Raw genomic sequence first — 20,606 nt, 5'->3', positions numbered from 1 at the left:
ACTATGGTCCACAGCACAGATCTCAATAATCTGACCCAAATGGTTGTTCCAGTCCTACCTGCACTCTGCCTTCCTCCTCTAACCACGCCAACCTTCAGCAGTGCCACTTCCCACTCTGGCCTCATGCCTGGGTCACTTCTTGGCCAACTGCAGACGGGCTTGTGGCATCTCCTGAATTCTAGTCTTCATCATTCGTCAGCTACCTTGCTATCATTGGACTTACTCTGTGGGTGGGACCTCCCCAGTAAACTTCAGGAGTTGGGAAAGCAAGTATGATGCCTTCTCCCCATGAGTAAGAACAACAGCCACTGATTACTGAAAGCTTGCACTGTGCCAGACTCTGCATTTATCTCATAAACCCTTACTAAACCTATGGTTGTATTTTATAAATCGTGAAACTGAAGCTCAGAGAGGTTAAATACTTAAATATTAAAAGTCAAATAGCTAGTGAATGATAGAGCTATACAACGTGACAGTGGCTGGCAGTCACTGATTGATGAGCTCCCGGGGGCTGTGGCCAGCTTGTTTACCACTCTGTGCTCAGGCCTAGCACAGTGCCAGGCTCAAAGGAAGTACCTGGCAAATATTTTACTGGAGAACTTACAACAGCTCCCGGCCCTTCACTGATCCCATATCCCCAGCCTGAGCCTGGTAGCAGAGGGGTGCTTGGGCCCCGTTCCTCCCAGCCAGGGGCCTGCCTGGCATCTAGCACCTGGTACCCCCAGCCATAGTGAGCAGACATACCCAGAGCCACTTTGGACCTGGGGTTTTCCTGCTTTTTAAGTCAAGACTTTATTGGTTACAACTGACAAGACCCAACTTAAAACTACCTTAAGGTATTTCTTTATTGGCTTATAAAACTGGAAAGTCCAGAGGTAGAACTAGCCCCAGACAGGGTCCAAGAATTCATGGATCAGCACGCTGTGTCCCACAGTGTGCTGGCCTCATTCTCTCCTGCTCTACCAATGGGCTTCTCCCATGCTGGGAGAATGGAGCAGGAAGAGGAGGGTACAACCTCAAACAGCTTCAGGTTTACCTTATCCCAGCCCGCCAACCAAAGAGAGCTGGCTGTGTCTCTATATGTCCACCTAACAATCAGCCCTGCTTGGGTCATGTGGCCCGCTGGCCACTGTGTGCAGGAGGGTGGGTGCCATCTTCTCAGGCCTTGGTCACATGCCCATCTCTGTGTGTGCAGAAGAGCAATCAAGAGCAGAGTACCATGAGTGATGGTGCTGCCTTCTGTAAAAACGGTGCTGGTGGCAGAGGAAGAGGGAAGGGTGCCGGGTAGAAAACCAGTGTGGTGCCCTCCCCCCAGCATAGGGCTCAGGCCCTGAGGCTGGGGAAGGTTGCAGGATCCCTCAGGTAATCCCCAGCCCCAGCTACATGGGTGCCTGTGAGCCCTCAGCAGGCCATGCTCTGATCAGTTTGGGAATCAGACTGCGGGACCTTTGGGCTGGCAACTAAGGTCAGCTCTGGAATTCTGGGTACCCCACAGGGTTCCTTGCCCCTTATCCCTCCAGCCTGGCAGGAGAGAAGCAGGGCAGACCAGTCGGAAGATTTCAAGGATTTCTTGCAGTCCCACCTATGTCATGCAACCCTGAATGAGTGAGTTACTCCACTTCCCTGGCCTTTGGTGTTCCCATCTGCAAATCCCAAGGCTGTGCTAGATCATCTCTAAGCCCCTTCCCCCTAAAATTCTGGGATTCTGAATTTGACATTGAGACTGACATCCCGTGCACCCAGCCTCCACCCACTCAGACTCTCCCCACCCACTCAGACCCACACACACTCACGCATACAATGCATACCTCTTCTGCTGCCTGTTGCAGTTGCAGTCCATGGCAGGCAAGAACCTACCTTGATGTGGCGAGGAGGACAGAACAGCCCCAGGGGACCCAGAGGCCCCTGCTTGGGATATCTTCCCACGCAGAGATACCCAGGCTCCTTGTTTACCCATGGAACCCAGGAGACCTGTAGCGACTGCACCCTGGGGAGGGGGTGGAGGGCAGACAGCGGGCAGCTGTGCCTGCCCCCTCTGACTCATCCCAAGGTGGGTTGGCTTGCCCCACCCAGGCCCCAGGAAACCAGGGCTACAGGGGTGGGGCACCCAGAAGAGGGCACGGAGGGCCAGTGAGGGGCGCGGGCTGCTCAAGGAGACATCGCTTGGCCTCTTGACTGGCCGCTGCTCTGTTCAGGTGGAGCCCTGGTTCTCCTTCCCAAATCAGAGTAGGCCCTCCTTGCAATTGCAGCTCTGCCAGTTCACACGAGTTTTCCCACCTTCCTGAGCTGGCTGGGAGGAGGAGGAGTCGGCAGTACGTTTGTGGTGCTTTAAATAAAACAGTCAGCTTGGTCCAGCCCACTTTGGAGTTGGAGAAATCAGCTGCCTCATCCCCAGGTGAAAGGGAACCTGGGACTGTCCCAGGTTGGCTGGACCAGTCCCAGAATATCAGGCTGCGCCTGGCTTCACCCTAGAGGTTTGACCTGGGGTGTCACAGGACCCTGGAAATCCTAGAGAGGCCAACTGGGCCTGTCCTTACCTGGGGGCTTAAAAGGGCCAGCTGTTTACACACACACACACACACACACACACACAGTCGCAGTCATGTTCTGGAAGCAGAGCCCTGATTTCCTGTGCTGAACCCTGGAGATTCACAGTCTTAGCTCCCAACAACCTGAACTCAAAAGTGCCTGCCTGTTCTAACAGACTGAAGAGGAAGGACAGGCACCTTTACCAAAGGGGGCACAGTGGGCAGGTGGGACGGGAACCTTGCTGGATGAAAAGACACTTGATCTGGGCCTGGGAAGATAGGCAGACGCCTTCTCAGTGAGCACAGGAGAAAAGCAGTTGCAGAGTATGGAGCGTCACCTCCCCGCTGGGCCCATTCTTACTCTTCAAGGGCCCAAGACATTAATGGCTGATTTACCAGGCATTTTATAATTATAAACTAATTTTTTAAAGATATGGTTTATATACCCTTTAAAAATATACAAATACAGTGGTTTTTAGTATATTCACAAAACTGTACGACTGCTGAGCACCATTATCTAAGTCCCTAAAAGAAACCCACACCCATTAGCAATCACTCCGCATTTCTCCCTCCCTCTCACCCCTGGCAATCAATAGCTATTTTTTGTTCTCTATGGATGTGCCTATTCTGGACATTTCATGTAAATGGAACCATACAAGATGTAGCCTTCTGTGACTGACTTCTTCCAGTTTTCGAAGTTCACCTGTTGTAGTATATATCAATTCGCCATTTCCTTTTTATGGCCAGATGATATTCCATTGCATGATGTACATCATTTGTTTATCCATTCTTTAGCTTGGGTGGTTGGGTCATTTGGGGTTGTTTCTACATTTTGGCTACTGTGAATAATGCTACTATGAATATTCATGTACAAGTTTTTGTGCAGACATATGTTTTCAGTTCTCTTGGGCATATACTCAGGAGTGGAATTGTTGGGTCATATGATATTTCTATGTTTAACTTTTGAGGAACTAGCAAACTGTTTTCCAAAGCTGCTGTACCATTTTACATTCCTACCAGCAAAGTTTCAGGGTCCCAATTTCTCCATGTTGTCACCAACACTTGTTGTTATCTGTCTTTTTCATTTTAGCCATACTATTTGGGTATAAAATAGTATCTTATTGGGAAGCTGCTGTGGCTCAAGCAATTGAGCTCTCACTTACCATAAGGAGGACATGGGTTCGATCCCCAGAACCTCTTGGAAAAAAAAAAGAAAAAAGGTGTCCCAGACCTATACAGAGGTACAGAACCCCATGCAGCACGGAGAGGCACAGGCCCCTGTGCAGTGAAGTGACACACCAAAAAAAAAAGGCAGTGGCACAACCAGATAGAGAAAAAAAACCATCACATTATATATTTGATTTACATTTCCCTAATGACCTCCAAGGCAGGGGTTGGGGGGTTGCTTTAGTAAGAGAAAGTGCTTTAATCTATAGAAAAGGGAAGTTAGGTGACTGTCAAACATCACTATCATCAAGACGACTAGTCCGTGAGGTGGTAGCAGAAGATACCTTTCTCTAAAGAATCACATGTTCCCTTGCTCGTTCACTCATTCGTTCATTCAGGAAATATTTGTTAAGCACCTGTTACCTGCCAGGCACTATGTGATACATTGGAATTCAGTGGTAAACATGACATGTCTCCTGCCCTAATGGAGCTTACATTCTTGTGAAGGAGCTATTCAGTAAACAAATAATAAATGTACAACTAGTCATTTAATTGTGTTAGAGTAAGTACTACCCATAGAAGTGTACAAATCTAAGAAAAGGAATAAGGGAGGAGCCTGACCTGTTCAAGAGGTCAGGGGAGGCCTTTTAGAGACACTGACGTTATGAAAGCCCCAGGTAGAAGGGCAACTGGCTTGTTAGAGGAGCTGGACTTAGGGCCAGCATGGTTTGAATATAGTGAAAGAGAGGAGAGGAGAGAAAGCCGGGGAGGTGTGAATCCCAGTTTAGACCTTGGGAGGAGTCAGGTGATTTAGTGTGAGTGCAAAAGGGGGTCATTGGGGAGTTTTAATAGTGGAAATGAGCCAATTTATATTTTTTAAAGACCACTTTGGCTGCTGGCACATGAAAAGGTTAGAGATAAAGGCAAGAGTGAATGCAGAAAGACTGGTGAGGAGGCGATTGTGGTCATCCAAGAAAGAGATGATGGTGGCCTGGACTAGGGGAAGAATTGTGAGACATGGATGGAGTCAAGAACTTCAGGAGGTGGAAATGGCAGCCCTGGGTGATAGAATGCTGTGAGGAATCAGGGAGAACAGAAAAGCAAAGATGCCCTATGGTCTTTGGGTTTTGCCAGTGAGGGGATCAAGATGCCATTTAGTCACGGAGATGGGGAAGGCTGGAGAAACAAGTGGTTGGGGTAAATGACTGGGGACCCACTTTTGGAGATGTTGAGTTTGGGGTGGCTGCAAGCCATCCAAGTATCACCATCCAAGGTGTCAAGGGAGCAACCAGACTCTCCAACTTAGAGCCCATGTGACACCTTCACTTCTCCAAACGTGGGAGGGCATAGGGGAGAAATACAGATACGCCAAGGAAGTGGAGACCTGTTGCCTTGGGAGGCCACATGTGCTGGAACACAGTGTGAATGCGCCTCTTCAGTGGGGAAATCTTGAGTGTGCCTTCCCCATCAGCCAGATTTGGGCTGTGCTGACTTAGGAAGGCCCAGCCATCACAGAGGGGTGTCCTCAGGTACTTGTTTCTGCAGTGGAAAGGCATGTAGTCACATTCCCCCACTCCCTCTGGGACAGGCTCCCCCATTGCTCTCCCTTTTGCCTTTGCTGGGGCCTCAGCCTGGTCCCCACGGCAGCATAGTTCTGGCTGCCCAGGCTTGATGCACCCCAGCTTGGGCCCCACCTTCTCCAGGAATTGTCCTCTGCCTCCTAAGGCTTCAATGAACAGACAGGTGCATGTGACAGGCCCAACTGTGTCCTGTTCCCACCACTGCAGCATCCTCGCTTTTCTGTTCCCTGCTCACTCATCTTGGGTGGAACGAGCGACTGAGGCACAGCAGTGGGCAGCCTCTGCCCTCCAGGGACTGAAGAGGGAGCCTGGCCAGGCCTGGAAGGTCTTGGTCAAGATTTCTCCATGCCTAGCCAAGGCCGGCACGGGAACCCAGGCCTGGGCTCCACGTGGAGTCTGCATCCATCCCCTTGTGGTGAGCCTTGGTGCTGACATGCTTCTCCACGAGAGACTGGCTGCTGGTGAGAGGCTTTGTCACAGCACACACTGGGACTCTGGACAGGCACTGCACTGCTCTTTCCTCACCCCTCCTCTGCAGTGTAGCCAAAGGGCAGGATAACCTCTCAAGACCTCCAGCAAATGGGATTTTACAATTTGCAGGCGTGGTCACCTCAGTTGTTTCTCTTTTCTGTCCCTTTCTTGGTTCCCTGGGTCTCACTGACCCAGGAGTGGAGCAGGGACCAGCCGGAGGCCTCCTCCCCCGGCCAGCACGGAGGCCCCAGCCAGGTTTGGGAGTGAGCTTAGCAGGGAGACCTCAGCAGGGGTGAGGCCACGGATGCCAGCTCAGCAGCAGGCATGATGTGGAGGGGAAGGTGGGAGCTGGCCCTGCCCGCTGGCTTTTATCAGCGAGCTCCTCAGACATATACAGAGGCAGCGCTGTGTATACACTCCCAGGCCCCCGCGCTCCATCTGTCTCCCCACATGTCTAAACACCGAGGGTGCCAAGTGCCTGGCCTCCTTCTCCTCCTCCTCCTCCTCCTCTCGCCACCCCCCAGCTACTGTGGAGGGTGGCAGACTCCGTACCCCTGAGGAGGTAGGGCCAGCCAAGGCAGAGTGAGCCGCCTCAATCAGGAGGCCGCTGCTGGGTGGGAGTGAGAGGCCCTCCGAGCTCCCCAATTCTACTGAGGGTAGAAGCAGGAACCCATTTCTGACTGCCCAACCTGGATATGCAGTTTAGGGGGTCATGAAAACTGATGTTTTGGGAAAGAATTTTAACTTGAAACCAGCTTTCTGGATGCTGTCCCCCCAACGAGGGAGCAAAACTTTAGCTATTTTCATTCATCAAATGAATCTGATATAGTATGTGTGTAGTCTGGGTTAACAGCCTGAAAACCCAGTCTTGCTCGCCCAGTTTTCACATCCTAGCTGCTTTCCCCCTCCTCCCTCCCTCCCCCATCCTGTCTCTTCCCAAGCAATCTGAAGCTCATGATTTATGGCTTGGGCAGTCAAGACCTGGAAGCTCCCTCCAGAGGCCACAACTGACTAGGTGGGGGGCTCCCCAGCGTAGGAGAGGACCAGGGGTGCTTATGGAAGTGGGGTGTAATGGCCTGGGAGACGGGAAAAGAGGAAGCTTAGGGATGCCCCTCACCCAGGCCTTAGAGAATGGCAGTCCCCAGCAGCCCATCCCCTGAGGCCCTGCTCCCCACCCCAGCCCCTCCAGCCACTCCCTGGTCTATCCGAGAGCCCAAGCACCGCAGACGAATGTAGATGTCTCCTCCTGCACTGCCCCTGTGCTTTGTGTCCCCACATTAGCCATCAGTATCTCACCCACTTGTGGTGGAGCCCCAGAAAGACAGGGAGGGGCAGGGCAGAGATGGGCCCTTATCCCAGCGGAGGGTGTGTTTTGCCAGAAACTTCTCCTGGCCTTTGGAGGTTTGCCCCAGAGTGTGGTGCAGGACCACTCTGGGCAGGGGTCGGCGCTCATGGCAGCTGCCCTTTTACCTGTTGGTGACGGCAAGGGCCACCAGACCTCCCTCCCCAGTCATTCCTGCAGCCTCCGGTGAGCCTTCGGCTTTGAGGTGGGGCGTGAAGAGCCATGAAGGAGGTATTTCCTGGGGCCCAGAGGTGGTCCCCGTGGGTCAGTGCACGTGTCTCTCATACCCCCAGTGAGCACCACTCTGTCATCCTGGTCGGGACATGCCCGGAAGTGCAACGAGACAGCCAAATCCTACTGTGTCAATGGAGGTGTCTGCTACTACATCGAGGGCATCAACCAGCTCTCCTGCAAGTAAGTGACCAGTGCGGGTGGGCATGGGGTCAAGAGTGGGGTGGGAGAGGCTGGGGCAGAAGTGGAGGGCTCGAGGAAAAGTGGGCTCCAAGCCACTGACATGGGGCCCCCAAGGGTTGTAGACAGGGACGTTGTCCCCCTTCCTAGCCCCTCCCTGGAATACAGGGAGGTAGAAGCTAAGGGACTAAAGGCTTCAGCAGGCCCAGTTTCCCAGCACCCACCCACCCCATCTCCCGATGTCCATCTGTTCACGAATACCCTTTAGGGAGATGGGGGTGCTAGTCTATGTCCTTTGGAGGCACTGGGTAGTCTCTCATCTTCTCTCCCTCTGTTCTCCTCTCTCTCTCTATCTCTCTATCTCTCTCTCTCTCTTTCACTCTCTCTCTCTTTCCCTTTCCAACTCTCAGCCACTCTCCAAACTTTGTTCTTTATGAACATTTCCAAGAGTGCATTCCCCAGGGCCAGGCACAGCCCAGGCTCCAGGGCTCTTGCTGTGCCCCTTCATTCCCTAGCCCCCCTCCATGGGATGAGGGGACAGTGCCAAGAGGGGGCTTCCTGAACACACGCTTTGGATGTGGCCAGTGCAGGAGGTGGTTGAGGAGAGGTTCAAGTCTGGGCTTCTCTGCAGCTGGTGGGCCTGCCGCAGCAGGGTCTCCCAGGAGCTCAGAACCACCTCCTCCCCTTAGCAAACAGGGCAGTTGGGAACTTGGCATCCAGGGAGGGCTTATTCAGGCCTGGCCAGATCTTCTGGGCAGCTGGACCCACAGGGCCCCTTTGACAGGTTCTCTGGTGGGTTACTGAGGAGGGAGGGGTTGCTGGGTGAGGGCAGCCCAGGTTCTGGCCAGATCTTGGGAAGGAAGAGGCTAGTTAACAACTTCAGGTTTTCAAAGCTGCCCAAGCCTAGGGTGCTGGCAAGATGCCAAAGCTGCCCCATTCCCAAGGCTTTGGGGCTGAGGCCACCAGAATGTCAGTGGAGATTCAGAGGCAATTGTCCTCCTCACAGACAAGGTCAGATTCCACACTCCTGGGTGCTCTTGCCCCAGGCAGGTGAAGGCTATTGCCCCTGGCCGCCCACTCCAAGCAGATCTGTACTTCCTTTCTGGGCCCTTCCCAGGAGTGTGGGAGCCTGGGGAGGGGCCCGGGACCTTGAAAGATCCCTCCCCCTGTCACATGATGCTGCAGGACCGAGTCCCCTTCCCACTCCCCTTTCAGGGCTGGGGTGGGTAGGCCTGGCCTGCCAGGGTCAGCCGTGGCCCTCACCCCCCACTGGCCTCCCCTACCAGCCCCCTCCCTGGCCCCACCTCCACCTGCTGCCATCGTCTTCTCCTCCCCACACCTTCTCCCCAAGTCTCCAGGCAACAACAGGTGCTGCAGGGAGCTCTCAGCCAGACCCGGCCCTCCTTCTTCCCCTCCTGCTGCCTCTAGGAGTTTGACAGACCCTGAAGAGCAAGTCCAGCCTTGACCTGCTCTGAGCTCTTTGGAACACATCTGCTAGAAACTCACAAGAGTCCCGAGCACCTCACAGGGACAGCCCAGGCCTACAGCCCTGCCCCTCGAGCCCCGCCCCACCCCTGCCTCCGGCCTCCCGCCTTCCCTGGGCCCTGGAACCTGGGCCTTGAAGGGACCCAGCATGATCACCGCAGGCAGCCCCTGGATCCGGGCAGGGAAGGTTTGGCCCCTCCAGGACAGGGGCCAGGGCTGAAGAGGCACCTGGGACCCCAGTGGTAGAGGTAGTGCAGGAAGGAGAGTGAGGAGCCACGTGGGCTCCCAGAGGACCTGCCCGCAGGCCTGCGCGTGGAGGGCCTGCCTGGCTGCATGTGAGAGGAGCAGGGGCAGGAGCCTGAGCCAGCGTGAAAACGGGGTCCTGTTTCCCTTCCCGCCAGGGCACCTGGGGTTCACCGCTGGGAATTCGAACTTGGTACCCAGAGTCCCCACCCTCCCTGTCTCAACCCCTAGCGGGTCAGGCCCGGCCAGGACTTCCCTGATCCCCTTGTCAACCCTCGGGGGAGAAGGGGTGCCCCGGCAGGGACTGTGGTCAGTGAGCCGTGCCGGAAGGCAGATCCTCAGGGCTGTGCTGGAGAAGGGCAGGGGTGGGCAGGGGGGCGCGGGGCAGAGCCCAGAGGCCATTCTGGGGGCGGGCGAGCTGGGAGGGAAGGGGGGCAGGCCTCTTGGAGATCCTGATGACACCTGAGTGGAATAAAAAGGAAAGAATTTAGGAAACGGAACTCACGTCTTACCATTTGTGCTGTTTGTTTACTTTTTATTTTGATTTTTTTGCATTTCCGCTTAGCTTGGATAATGAAACTAGACTGGTCAGTTTCATTCCAGTTTCTATAAAAATCAGTTTTCCTTCCTGGTTTTCTTACACTTGTTGTTGTGTATTGGTTCAGAGCCCTGCAGGGAGTGTTGGAAAGCACTCCTGTTTTTCTGGAATTCAGAGCCAAAAGAAACAGTGCCACTGATACTGAATTGTGTCTAAAAAAGAAAGAAAAAAAAAAAAAACCACAAAAACCTCAGGGGGATTTGAAAACGGGGGTCCAAATCAAGGTGACTGTCTCCTGTCTGGGCCAGACACCGGCCTCTGCACTTCCTCTTGCTGCTTTCTCCTCTTCTCTCCGTGTTTTTGTGGAGCACAGTTGGTGCGTGACTCTTGGGGACTGGTTCAGGGGATGATGACAGAACAAGACTCTCTTTCCAGCCCTGTGCACATACCAGCAGCATGCCTCCCCCATCAGCCCATCCTCCACCCCTCCGCCTGCCCTGCCCCCATGTCCAGGTGATCCTCCCATCCTGTGTCCATCTGCCTGCTCATCCTCGCCACATCTCCACTCCCACCCTCATGAGGTCAGAGACCCTTCACTCTCAGTGCCCGGGGGCACACTCTCATCCTTCATCCTCCCCCCTCCCCCGGGTGAGGGCAGCACACATGGCATTATCCCCAGGCTACCAAAAGGAGATACTGAGGCCCGGGAGGTGAGGTGGGGAAACAGGGAGGCAGAGGTCCTGACCTCTCCGTCACCCCAGCTTCAGCCCATGGGCTCTCCTCTATGCCCCCTCTCTCACCCCTGCTCTTCTCCAGCCCTGGGGGCAGACCTTCCCATATCAGAGCCGATGACTTGGTGGGAAGGGCTGGGAAGGCTGGAACCTGTTGCTCCTTTTAATCTGTCCTCTGTGTCCCTGAAACAGGTCGACCAATCCCCGTTTGAGTGGGGACCCACCAACTACCAGCCACCCACTCGCACTGAGTCCAGACCCCTCTCCTGGTTTAAAGGCTAATGTGCCCTGTACCCGCTGACGCTGGTCTTGGGTGGAGGTTAGAAGAGAGCCCAGCCTCCTGAACATAGCTGGTCCTCAACAAGCAGGGCTAAGGAGAGAGGCCGGAGTGTCCAGGAGCCCCCCAGAAGGCTTCCCCAAAGAGAACAACAGCCGTGGCTATCCGTTCCTTCCCTGTGCTGCCCACTCCCAGTCCCCTTTCTCTTGTTCGGCTGGTAGGGAACACACTTTCCCAGGGCAGGAAGGTGAGGGCCATAATGCTGCACGACTCAAAGAAGCATTATTTGTATTGCACACCATGTCAGTGGCGCCACCTGGAGTTGTGCAACTCAGTGGCCATGAAAGAATGAGGATACAGTCGGGGCAGTCCAGGCTGGATGTGGAAACAGAGACTCGGGGGTCTGATACTTATCATCCGTCTCCAAGATGCTTGGGAGAATTATTACAAAGTCAATAAAATTTAAAAAAATTAAAAAAAAAAAAAAAAGATGCTTGGGAGAGCAGCCCTGCTGTCAGCAGTGGGAATAAATGCCCCCTTGTCCTCTCCTGTCCCTTGCACACTCACACTCTCTCTCTTACACACACACACTCTCATCCTGATACAGACATACACAGGTTTTCCCTGCCTTCAAGAGCTAGGCTGATCTCAGACACTGGGCACAGTCCAAATTCTCTCTTTCTTGTTCCTTTGTGGACTCCAAGAGTTATTCTGGCCACTTCCTGGGTCTTTATCCTCCATCCCAAATGTGCTTCTGCTTGAAAAACCACTTCTTCCCCTCTAGTTCCCATTCCAAACAGACATGATTTTCTGAGAGCTGAGGAAAAAGAGCCAAGCCTGGCTGGAGTTGGTTGGGAAGCCTTAGTCACTAACTCCATTTTTCTGGACTTTGAAGACTGGGGACCTGGGCCAGGAAGCAGAGAAGGCTGTGTTGACAAGGGGCTGGTGGTAGCCCCCTCCTCCAAGCCTCCCTGCCCACCGGGATGAGTGTACAGCAACCCCCCTCCGCCTTCCCAAGGCACACTTCCCAGCCCTGCACCCCCACCCCCACCCCCACTGGCTAGGCACACCTGCACGAACGCTCCCACACTACAAGGACCAGCTCCTGCCTCCCCTGAGGGAGATGCTATCATGACCCAGAGAAACCCCAACTCACTCCCTACCCACCACTCCCATTCCCTACTCCTCCAGATGGGATCTGGGGCCACAGGGTTTTCATGAGCACTATCACTGCCAAGGCCACTACTCACTATAAGCCCAAGGGGCTTGCTGATTGTTAGTGTACTCTAGAATGCTAAGAGGCAGAGTACACTCACCTCTTGAGGAGGTTTAGATTGATTGTTTTTGAACAGTAAGCTAAGTTGAAGCAGATATTGGCAGAACCCTTAAGAATGATGGGCTTACTTGATTTCCTAAGGAAGAAGCAGCAGAGGCACACAGACCCATCTTTGAGTAGACTGATGTTGGTGAAGGAGAAGGGTTGGTCTGACCCTATCTATCAGTCTTTCCTAAAGTACCTGGCCTTGCTGGGGTTCAGAAGAGAGTGCAGGGCTGGGCATGGCTCCCAGAAATCTGCAAGACCTTGAGACTCCTTTGAGGGGAAGGATGTCAGCTACAGAGCAGAAGAAAGCATGCCTTGGGGATAAGGACAAGATCAGGGAGATGGGAGTGGGTGGTACTTTGGAACTACAAGGGAGCCAAGATGGGAAAAGGAGCTCCAGGCCAGAGAGAAGCAGTGAAGGAGGAGCAGGTCATAGGGACAGGGCAGGGTTTCCCAGGCAGCCAGTAGGCCCCTAACATGGATCAGGCTTCCAGCATCCCCCAGGGAGCCTACTCTGGCACCCACTGGGGCTCTTGTTACCTGAGGTCAGAGACTGTGCCGCTGGCCTCAGGAAGATTAGCTTTGGGATGCTGGTAATTCTGGTTCCTCTGCAACCTCCCACACTTTATCACTAAGTTTACTAGGGCAGCCTTCCCCAAAGTGTGTTCTACAAGAGTTCCTCAAAAAACTACTTCCATGGTCAAATGAGTTGGGGAAATGCTAGAAAGTTTGAAAGTTTGTCTACAAACCTTTTCATAGCCTTTCACATGTTAATGCACATTTTGAGCCCTGGGAATGGATTTCCTAAACTTATTTGGCCACGGAACCCTCTTTGAGAGGACAGATCAAACATCTCCAAAGTCACTTTTGTCATGGGCACACAGTCTGGGAACAGCATTCCAGAAGTCTCCTTTGAGCTTTTTGGGGGCTGTTTCATGGATGCAAGCACCTGCCAAGGGCCCTGGAGAGAATCACTGGGGAAGGACTGAGGAGTGGCTCCCAGGGCCTTGGTATTTCTCAGGGCTCCCAGCACCCAGCCAGCTGATTGCCTGGGATGAGGGGCTAGAGTTCTGGCTTCAGGGAGCACCAGGCAGGTAAGGAGGAAAGTCTCAACGATCATTAGGACAGCCAGTCAATAACGTCCCATTTCCCGCCCCCGCCCCCACCCTACTTCCCTAAATCATCCTCCTCCCTGCCCCACCCTCCCCACCACCCACGGAGTCACATCTATGAGAGAGATTTTTAAATGAGAAATCAGAGCCCTCCACCCAGCCCCGACTCCAGCCCCTTCAGCTACAAGTGTGACCCCCAAATGCCTGACTTGATTTTTCTCATTCATCACTGTGCACTTTGATTTCTAACCTTAGCCTCGCGGATGATGCCAGTTTGTTCTGTGATTTTTCCCCTTTTCCTTCTCCAGATGTCCAAACGGATTCTTCGGACAGAGATGTTTGGAGAAACTGCCTTTGCGATTGTACATGCCAGATCCTAAGCAAAGTATGTTTGAAGATACAAACACAAGTCCCCGCTCCTTAGAAAGCTTCCGGGTGCAGTACCCCCAATGTAGGACGTAGGGCCAGGGGTGTTGGTTGTTTTGATCTTTGGCTGTTTTGTTTTGTTTCTCTTTTTCTTTTTTGTATTTTGGTTTGTTAGTTCTTTTGTTTTGTTTTGTTTTGCTTTGTTTTTCATTTTTGGCCTAATCCTTGGGTTTAAAGTTCAGGGCTGCAGGTAAGGGGCAAAGTGGCGAGGCCAGTACAAATGGTAACGGTGGCAAGGAACCCAGCTGGCATTGGCAGGAGCCCATGCCGGGGTGTTGCTATGCCTTTGTCTTGCTATCCTGGCTCTCTCTTTCTGGTTTTCTTTCTTTTGGTAGGTGTCCTGTGGGATACACCGGGGACAGGTGTCAGCAGTTCGCAATGGTCAACTTCTCCAGTATGTCTCTTTCTTCTATTTCTTCTCTTCCCTGGTGACTGACAGTCTCCCCCTGCGGGAGGGGTGGGGCCTTACTTAAGGAGACTGGGGTGGGGGTGGGGAGTACGAGGGTGTCCTGGGCTCCTGGCAGTCCTCCTGATCACCCGAAGTCTGTGCAGAGGAGACTGACACACCCCCTGCCACATCCCCCTCCACACGCTGGCCGTCCCATCTGGGCACAGTGATGCTGAATGCCCTCTGCAGCCACCCAGTGCCACACTCGGGCCTTTTCACTCCTTGCAGGGGCAAGCAGCCTGGCCAGAGTGGGAAGAAGCACTCGCAGGGCCCTCACCTGCCTCCAAAGGCCTGTTTGAGGGTGTCAGGCTGCCGGGCAGTGAGCTTTCACATGCGTGTGCTGGTCAGTGTGTTTGAGCGAGAGAGAGAGGAGTTCTTGGGAAGTCTGTCTTCCAGTGTGGCCAGCATTTGTTTTGTTTTGGCAGTGGGGGTGTTTTGAGGGAGAGCAAGACCCAGGATAATGGTTTCCATGGGTGCCAGTGACTGAAGGCATTCATTTATGTGACTGCAAGATAGGGTGGGGGTCGAGGATTGCTGCAGATGCTCAGAGACAGGGAAAGAGGAATCAGGGGACTGGGATGACTCCCTCCAGGACCTCTCTGGTCCTGAATCCCCATCCAGGACTTTCTCCCACTTCTGAGGTGGGAGCTTTCTGGTTTGCCCAGTTCTCTGAAGAAATGTGAGCCCTGCTGCCCAAGGATGAGGCCGTAATTGTGGGCCTGGGGACAGTTCCCTCAAGCACCCTCAAGTGAGGGTGGAGCAGAGCAAAAAGCCCCTGGCGGCCCTGGACCCCATTTGGGGCCCAGGAGTCTGTAGGCCTGCAAGGCTGGTCCTTGGGGGTCCCACGCCACAGAGCACCACAGAACAGACTAGGTGCCTGCCGGCCCACCCCAGCCCCCTTCCCCTCCTCCTGTCCAGGGAGGATAACCAGGGCCCCTGAGGAGTTAGGAACCAGAGTTTTGTGATGGTGGCTGGGCAGTGGGAGTGGAGCCAGGGGCCCATTCCAGTCGCCCTTGGGAACCAGAGGTTTGGGGGTTTGGGAGCTGGGGTTGAGAAATGAGCCTTGCCCGTCTTCCTCAGACTACAGCACAAAGTTCCATAAATTCTCCTTCCACACAGGTGCCTGGGAGGTAAACCTCAGAGAAGGGAGTAGAGTCCCCAGCGGGGCAGGGGCCGCTCAGCCCAACTGGCTAGCCATCTTGGCAGGGCATGGGAAGCAGCACTCCCCCCAGCCCCTCTGTCCAGTGAAAGCAGCCTGGCCAGGGAGGAAGGCCATGCGGGAAGGGCAGAGCCTGTGGACAAGGCGGTGGCCCCACAGAATTCTCCAGAGTCCAGGCTCCAGGAAGAACTGTAGGGTCAGACCCAGCCCTGTGAAGGACTGTGGAGCAGGAGGGGCCCCTGGAGGGGGCAGTCGGCTAAGTGGTGCCTAGTGGGGTCGTTATTATTACTGTTATCATTTTGTGAGGGATTTATAGTCTTCAAGCCCCTTCACCGTGAGCACTGCACACACTTCTCTATCAGACGATTATGAAAAAGGCAGTGTAAAGTGGTGGCATAAGTGTCCAGGCTTTGGATTCAGATAGACCCCAATAAAAATGTCAGCTGCTGAGCTTACTAGTTCTGGGACCTCATTTAACTGCTCTGAATTTGTTTTCTCATCTATAAAATGGGAATAATTAACATTCACACCTATAGGACTGCTGTGAGCATGAAAGGAACTGATGCTTAGCTGAGAGCCTGCCATCAGGGCAATGCTGTCCGGTGCCTCCCCCAGCTGCGGCTGCTGTGGGGTGGCAGTAGGAATGGCAGCAGCAGTCCCCTACGGCTACCTCCCAGCACATGCTGAGCAAAGTTTCTGACCGCCCCACCCTGCCCAGACAGCATCTTGCCCAGGTTACCTTCTGCAGAGGCCAAGAGAACCGAACCTGTAGCCGAATAGCACTTTGAAGCTTCTCCTTCATCCCCTGGTAACCAACTGACTCCTCCGCTTCCCAGGAGCCCAAGCTGGCCCTTCTCTATTCTCCCAGGCAAAGGCACATACACATGAATGTGCAAGCTTGTGCTCTGGGGCCCACATCACTCCCTCCTTGTCCAGACACCCCGTGACTGTTTGTCATGGGACATGTCCAGGAGGAGGCATGTGTATATTGTCTGGTAGGGATGGCCCAGCTGGGAGTCCAGTATCAAAATGCCAGGGTTGCTGGTCAGTAAGAAAAAGTCTGCCCAGTAGGACCTGCCAGGGACTCAAGGGTACCACCCTGACCCTGAGTGACAGCCAATGAGCATAGCAAGTGGGAGAGGGTTTTCTTTGCTGGGGCAGACATAGCTGCAGTCCCCCAGAATCCAGCTCCATGCTTCCCAGTGAGAGAGAAGTGGGCTAAGCCCTCAGTGACCAGTCACCCCAGCCATTACTGGTTCCCTATAAAGAGCACTGGCCTTTAACTCAAAGGGGAGGCCAGTCAGGAGCTCTAGGAGCTCCAGAAGCTTGATTCCCAGAGAAGTGACACAGAAGAAAACTCTTAAAGTACTTCGGGACTCTGCTTACTTCTCCAGATGGTCAGTGATCTCAGGAATAGCCAGTGAGGCCTGCCCAGAGACCCAGTCGATGGGCAGGAGTATTCCAGGCTTAGCACCAAGAGACGGGAAACCTGGCCTCCAGTCTCCCTTCTGCTGGGTGACCTTGAGAAAATGTCCTAGAACTACTGGGTCCCAGCTGTTCTTTCTAATATAACCACCTTGTCCAACAGTGAGGCCCAGACCAGCTCTAAGAGCCACTGTCCTCCTGGCATCCCCGAAACTGTGATCAAGCTGGCCTGTTCACACCCTCACAGGGGAGAATGACCAGGTTTCCAAATGGTGGGTGCTCTCTTGAGCTGCCTGGAGGGTCCCTGGGGCCACAGAAATTCAAAGTTACTCCCCAACCTCAGGTTTAACAGCAGTGCACAGAAGCGTTCATGTTTGGAAGGGCTTCATTGGTGCGGCATCTGCGTGGAACTGTGGGGTCTAAGCCCTAGGATCTTCCTCTTGGCACTTTCAGTCAGAGCTACCATCTACTCACCTGTTGTTTTTTCAAGTTCAGAACCACTGGAATCCCCACTGGGAAGTAGAGGAGAGATCCAGGGATGGATAATGTACAGGACTTCTGGTCAATTTCCTCCTCCGCAGGAAACAGGAACTTGAGAACATAGTTCCACCTCCCGTGGCTCTAGCCAGAGCTTACTGTGCAGAGGGAGAGGCCATAGAGTGGGCAAATCCAGGCAGGCAGGGCCCTTGCACCAGTGCTGAGCCTCCTGCTTTCTGGGCCTGCACACATCTTTCTCTGTCTTCAGGCGCTTTTGACAGATGAGGAAACAAAGACTATGACTTGCCCATATCTACACAGCAAATTAGGGGTCAAACTGGTACTCAAGGCCTGCAGACAGGCCCTGGCTGTACATTTGAATGGTAGGTGAGCTTTTTAAAAGCACGGCTGAGATTTCTGAGTTCCCACCCTGGAGATTCTTATCCCATTGGTCTGGATGATTCTGAAGCACAGCCAGGTTTGCAAACGCTCAGAGATCCCATGGCTAGGCCTGATCCCTTTTAACAAATTAAGAGAATGAGGCCAAGACCAGTTGGGTATCGCTCAGGGTTGCACAGCAGATGAGTGGCAGAGCTGACTCTGGGGCCAGGCCCTTCTTCCCATCCCTGAGTGGCACAGGTGTCTACCTCGCAGGACCTGAAATCACAGATTGACAACACGATTCCACACCAAAGAGTGTGATTGGTCCCCCACTTGAAGAGCACAGGTGTTCACAAGCAAATCCCCTTGTCTCTTTCTCTGAGTTGCAGTTTGCTTTCCCAAGCAGTGCAAAGTAGTCCCAAGTAGACCCCGTAGTCCAGCCCCTGTCAGCTCCTAAGGTGTTGGAGGTGTCAAGTGGAGAAGCCCGTCCACCCCGTCCCACCCCTGCTCCACCAGAGCACTCCCCCCACGGCCTGAGTCTCCCCGCGCAGGCGCCCAGTAGATGGGCAGGCTGGCTGGGCCTGTGGGGCAGCGCAGCGACAGGGCCCAGTCCGGAAGCCCACACCCTCATCCTGATAGAGGAAGTGTGTGTTCTGGTGCAAAAAGAGGCCCCAACAAGGATGTGACAAGCAAATAGGGCTCCCTGAGTGAGCCAGGGCCTGAGCAACCTGTCTCCAGGTGGGGCTGAAGGGTGCTGCAGGTGCTGGCACTGGAGCTGGGAGGAGGAGAATGGGGGTTCCACAGACCCCAATCCCACTCACCCTTTCCTCCTGGGGACATTTGCCAACTGACTCTTGCGCCTCTGCCTCCCCACCAGGTACTAACCCTCACAGCTCATCTCTAAAGAACCCGCCCTGCCTGCTGATTCTAACATTTCCTCTCTCCACCCACTCAGGGCTCTTGGGGATGGGGAGAAGCTCAGGAGGCCGGGAGGGGCACCACTAACCTGCTTTCACCTCACAGGCTGGCTGCCCAGTGTCTGAAGAGCCCTGACCAACGTTTCTCTCTCTCTCCCTCTCTCTTTCCCACCCTCTCCCTCCACCATTTCTCTCTCTGTCTCTTTCCCTCCACCCCGTCCCTCTCTGACCCTCCTCTCTTCTGCACTGCCAGAACACCTTGGATTTGAATTAAAGGGTACGGAACTTCTATCACTCAGAACCATCCACACAGCCCCTTACCATAGCCTCTGACACCATGTGTGCTGAACGTTTTGTTTCCTTTCAAAAACGTGTAAAAGGGATCATTCTGGAAATCTCTTCTGGCCCCATTAAGTTGTCCTATCATAAACCATGTTGTTCTGGGGGAAGGCAAGAGAAGTTCACCAAGAGCAGTGTACCCTGGGAACCGGGCTGTGCCCCCCAGTGTACAGTAGCACCTCCTCACAGTGGGGAGATGAGAGCTATGAGGCCTCAGAGGGGAGGGCCCCCCTGGGCTCTCAGGAGAGCTGCCAGATAAGACCCTCTAAGAGCCAGTGTCTGGAAGGTGCAGAAACTGGGCTTGGAGAGTTGTGCAGAGAGGTGTCCCTTTCTATTGGACTTTAACCCTCTTTCCTTTCCCCACATCCCTTCCCATTGCTTTTCATGTTGCACCAGCTGGTGGCTGATAACTCTGTTTGTCCCTGCCCCCTGCCCTGTGTCTGCCAGGCTTTGCCATTGCTTGAGGCTGTCATGATCTCCCCACTCCCATGATCCATCCCCACAAGGGTCGTGTGTGTCACGGGCAAGACGAGCAAGGGGCTGGGTGGAGCTGACCTCTGGTACCCGCACCCCTGCCACGTAGCTCAGAACCTTACTTCCCTCGCCCAGCTGCCCTCTGGGCCCTGGAAGACTCTTTGGGCTGGAAGGGACCGTGAGGGGTCTGTCTTCAAGCTCTCTGGCTTTGTGCTCAAGTGTCCAGATGTAAGATGGGGAGATGCAGGGGCTCAGAGGGGCCGCGGCTTCTGTGGGGTTGGACCGCAGACATGGGGAGAAGCTGTGTTACAAAAAGGCTGTTCTCGTGGCAGGTTCCCCACTGCCTAGCCCTTACCAGGTGTCCTCAGTAGATATAGAAAATGTAGCTGAAGTCTGTGTACATGTGTGTGTGTCTCAGTCTGCTGACTGCGGCGGGGTGGAGGGGCTGAGCCGATGTGGCCTCCGTGTGGCTGGAGGGTGTGCAGGGGCGAATCTGAAAGCATGTGGGATGGGTGGTGCAGTGTGTGGTTGTACATTTGGGGTGGGGTGGCACCATGTAAAAATGTGTCCATAGTATTAGCATGTGAGCGCATGGAGGGGCAATGTAATATCTCCGTGTTAAGGACCGAGTATTAATGCAGTTGGAACTGTGAGTGTGTGAGGATACGTGGTTACATGTCTGTCTAGAAGGCGTCTGTATATGCAGCCATTCGTCAACTCAGCAAATACCTATTGAACACTAGACTCTGGGCCTCTAGCACACAGAGACCCTGCCCACATGGGGCTCACCTTCTACAGGCGTGAGACAGACAACCAACAGGGAAGACCAGGTGGTGATAAGTGCCCTATAGAAAACAAAGCCGAGGAGTGGCTAGTGCCTGCGGGCCGGTAGGGAGCTCCCTCAGCTAAGAGGCCAGGGAAAGCTTTTCCGATGAAATGACATTTGGACTAGAACCTGATGACAAGTAGCCAGCCCTGCAAACAACTGGAGGAAGTGGCAGGGATCATATCTGGTGTAACGATCACATGATTGGGGTAGGCTTGCCATGCTCAGTGATGCAAAGACTGCCAGTGAATTGGAGCACCGTGAACCTGGCGGAGAAGACGACAAGGTCAGATCCTAAAGGAAGGCAGGGCCAGCTGCCCTGGGGCCTCCTCGGCCATGGTAAAGCTTTGGGTTTTATTCTGATTGCAACAGGAAACCATCTGTGAATTTTTAAGCAAGGGGGTAAAATGATCCAATTTATGGTTGTAAATAAATTTAGCTTGTATTTATTGAAATAAAACAATAAACTGGAGGATGCAGGCAGGAATGGAAGCAGAGAGACCAGTTAGCAAACTGCTGCAGTCATCC

The 20,606-nt window shown here is 53.8% G+C and overlaps 1 protein-coding gene across 3 annotated transcripts in view; it reads left to right on the top strand.

Annotated features, from left to right (window-relative positions):
* Positions 1-20,606, top strand: part of NRG2 (neuregulin 2) — a 210,345-nt gene that overhangs the window by 177,018 nt on the left and 12,721 nt on the right. The window contains exons 4-6 of one of the 3 annotated variants that reach the window (XM_058279687.1): positions 7,382-7,502; positions 13,968-14,026; positions 18,693-18,716. In XM_058279687.1, the coding sequence (XP_058135670.1) occupies positions 7,382-7,502; positions 13,968-14,026; positions 18,693-18,716 (204 nt within the window). Of the gene's footprint in view, positions 1-7,381; positions 7,503-13,514; positions 13,592-13,967; positions 14,027-18,692; positions 18,717-20,606 lie in introns of all 3 variants that reach the window. The other 2 variants (XM_058279691.1, XM_058279689.1) reach the window with 2 other exon arrangements.

Source organism: Dasypus novemcinctus, chromosome 2 (assembly GCF_030445035.2).
Source record: "Dasypus novemcinctus isolate mDasNov1 chromosome 2, mDasNov1.1.hap2, whole genome shotgun sequence".
Taxonomy (NCBI): domain Eukaryota; kingdom Metazoa; phylum Chordata; class Mammalia; order Cingulata; family Dasypodidae; genus Dasypus; species Dasypus novemcinctus.
This window is presented reverse-complemented; position numbering and strand designations above follow the sequence as displayed.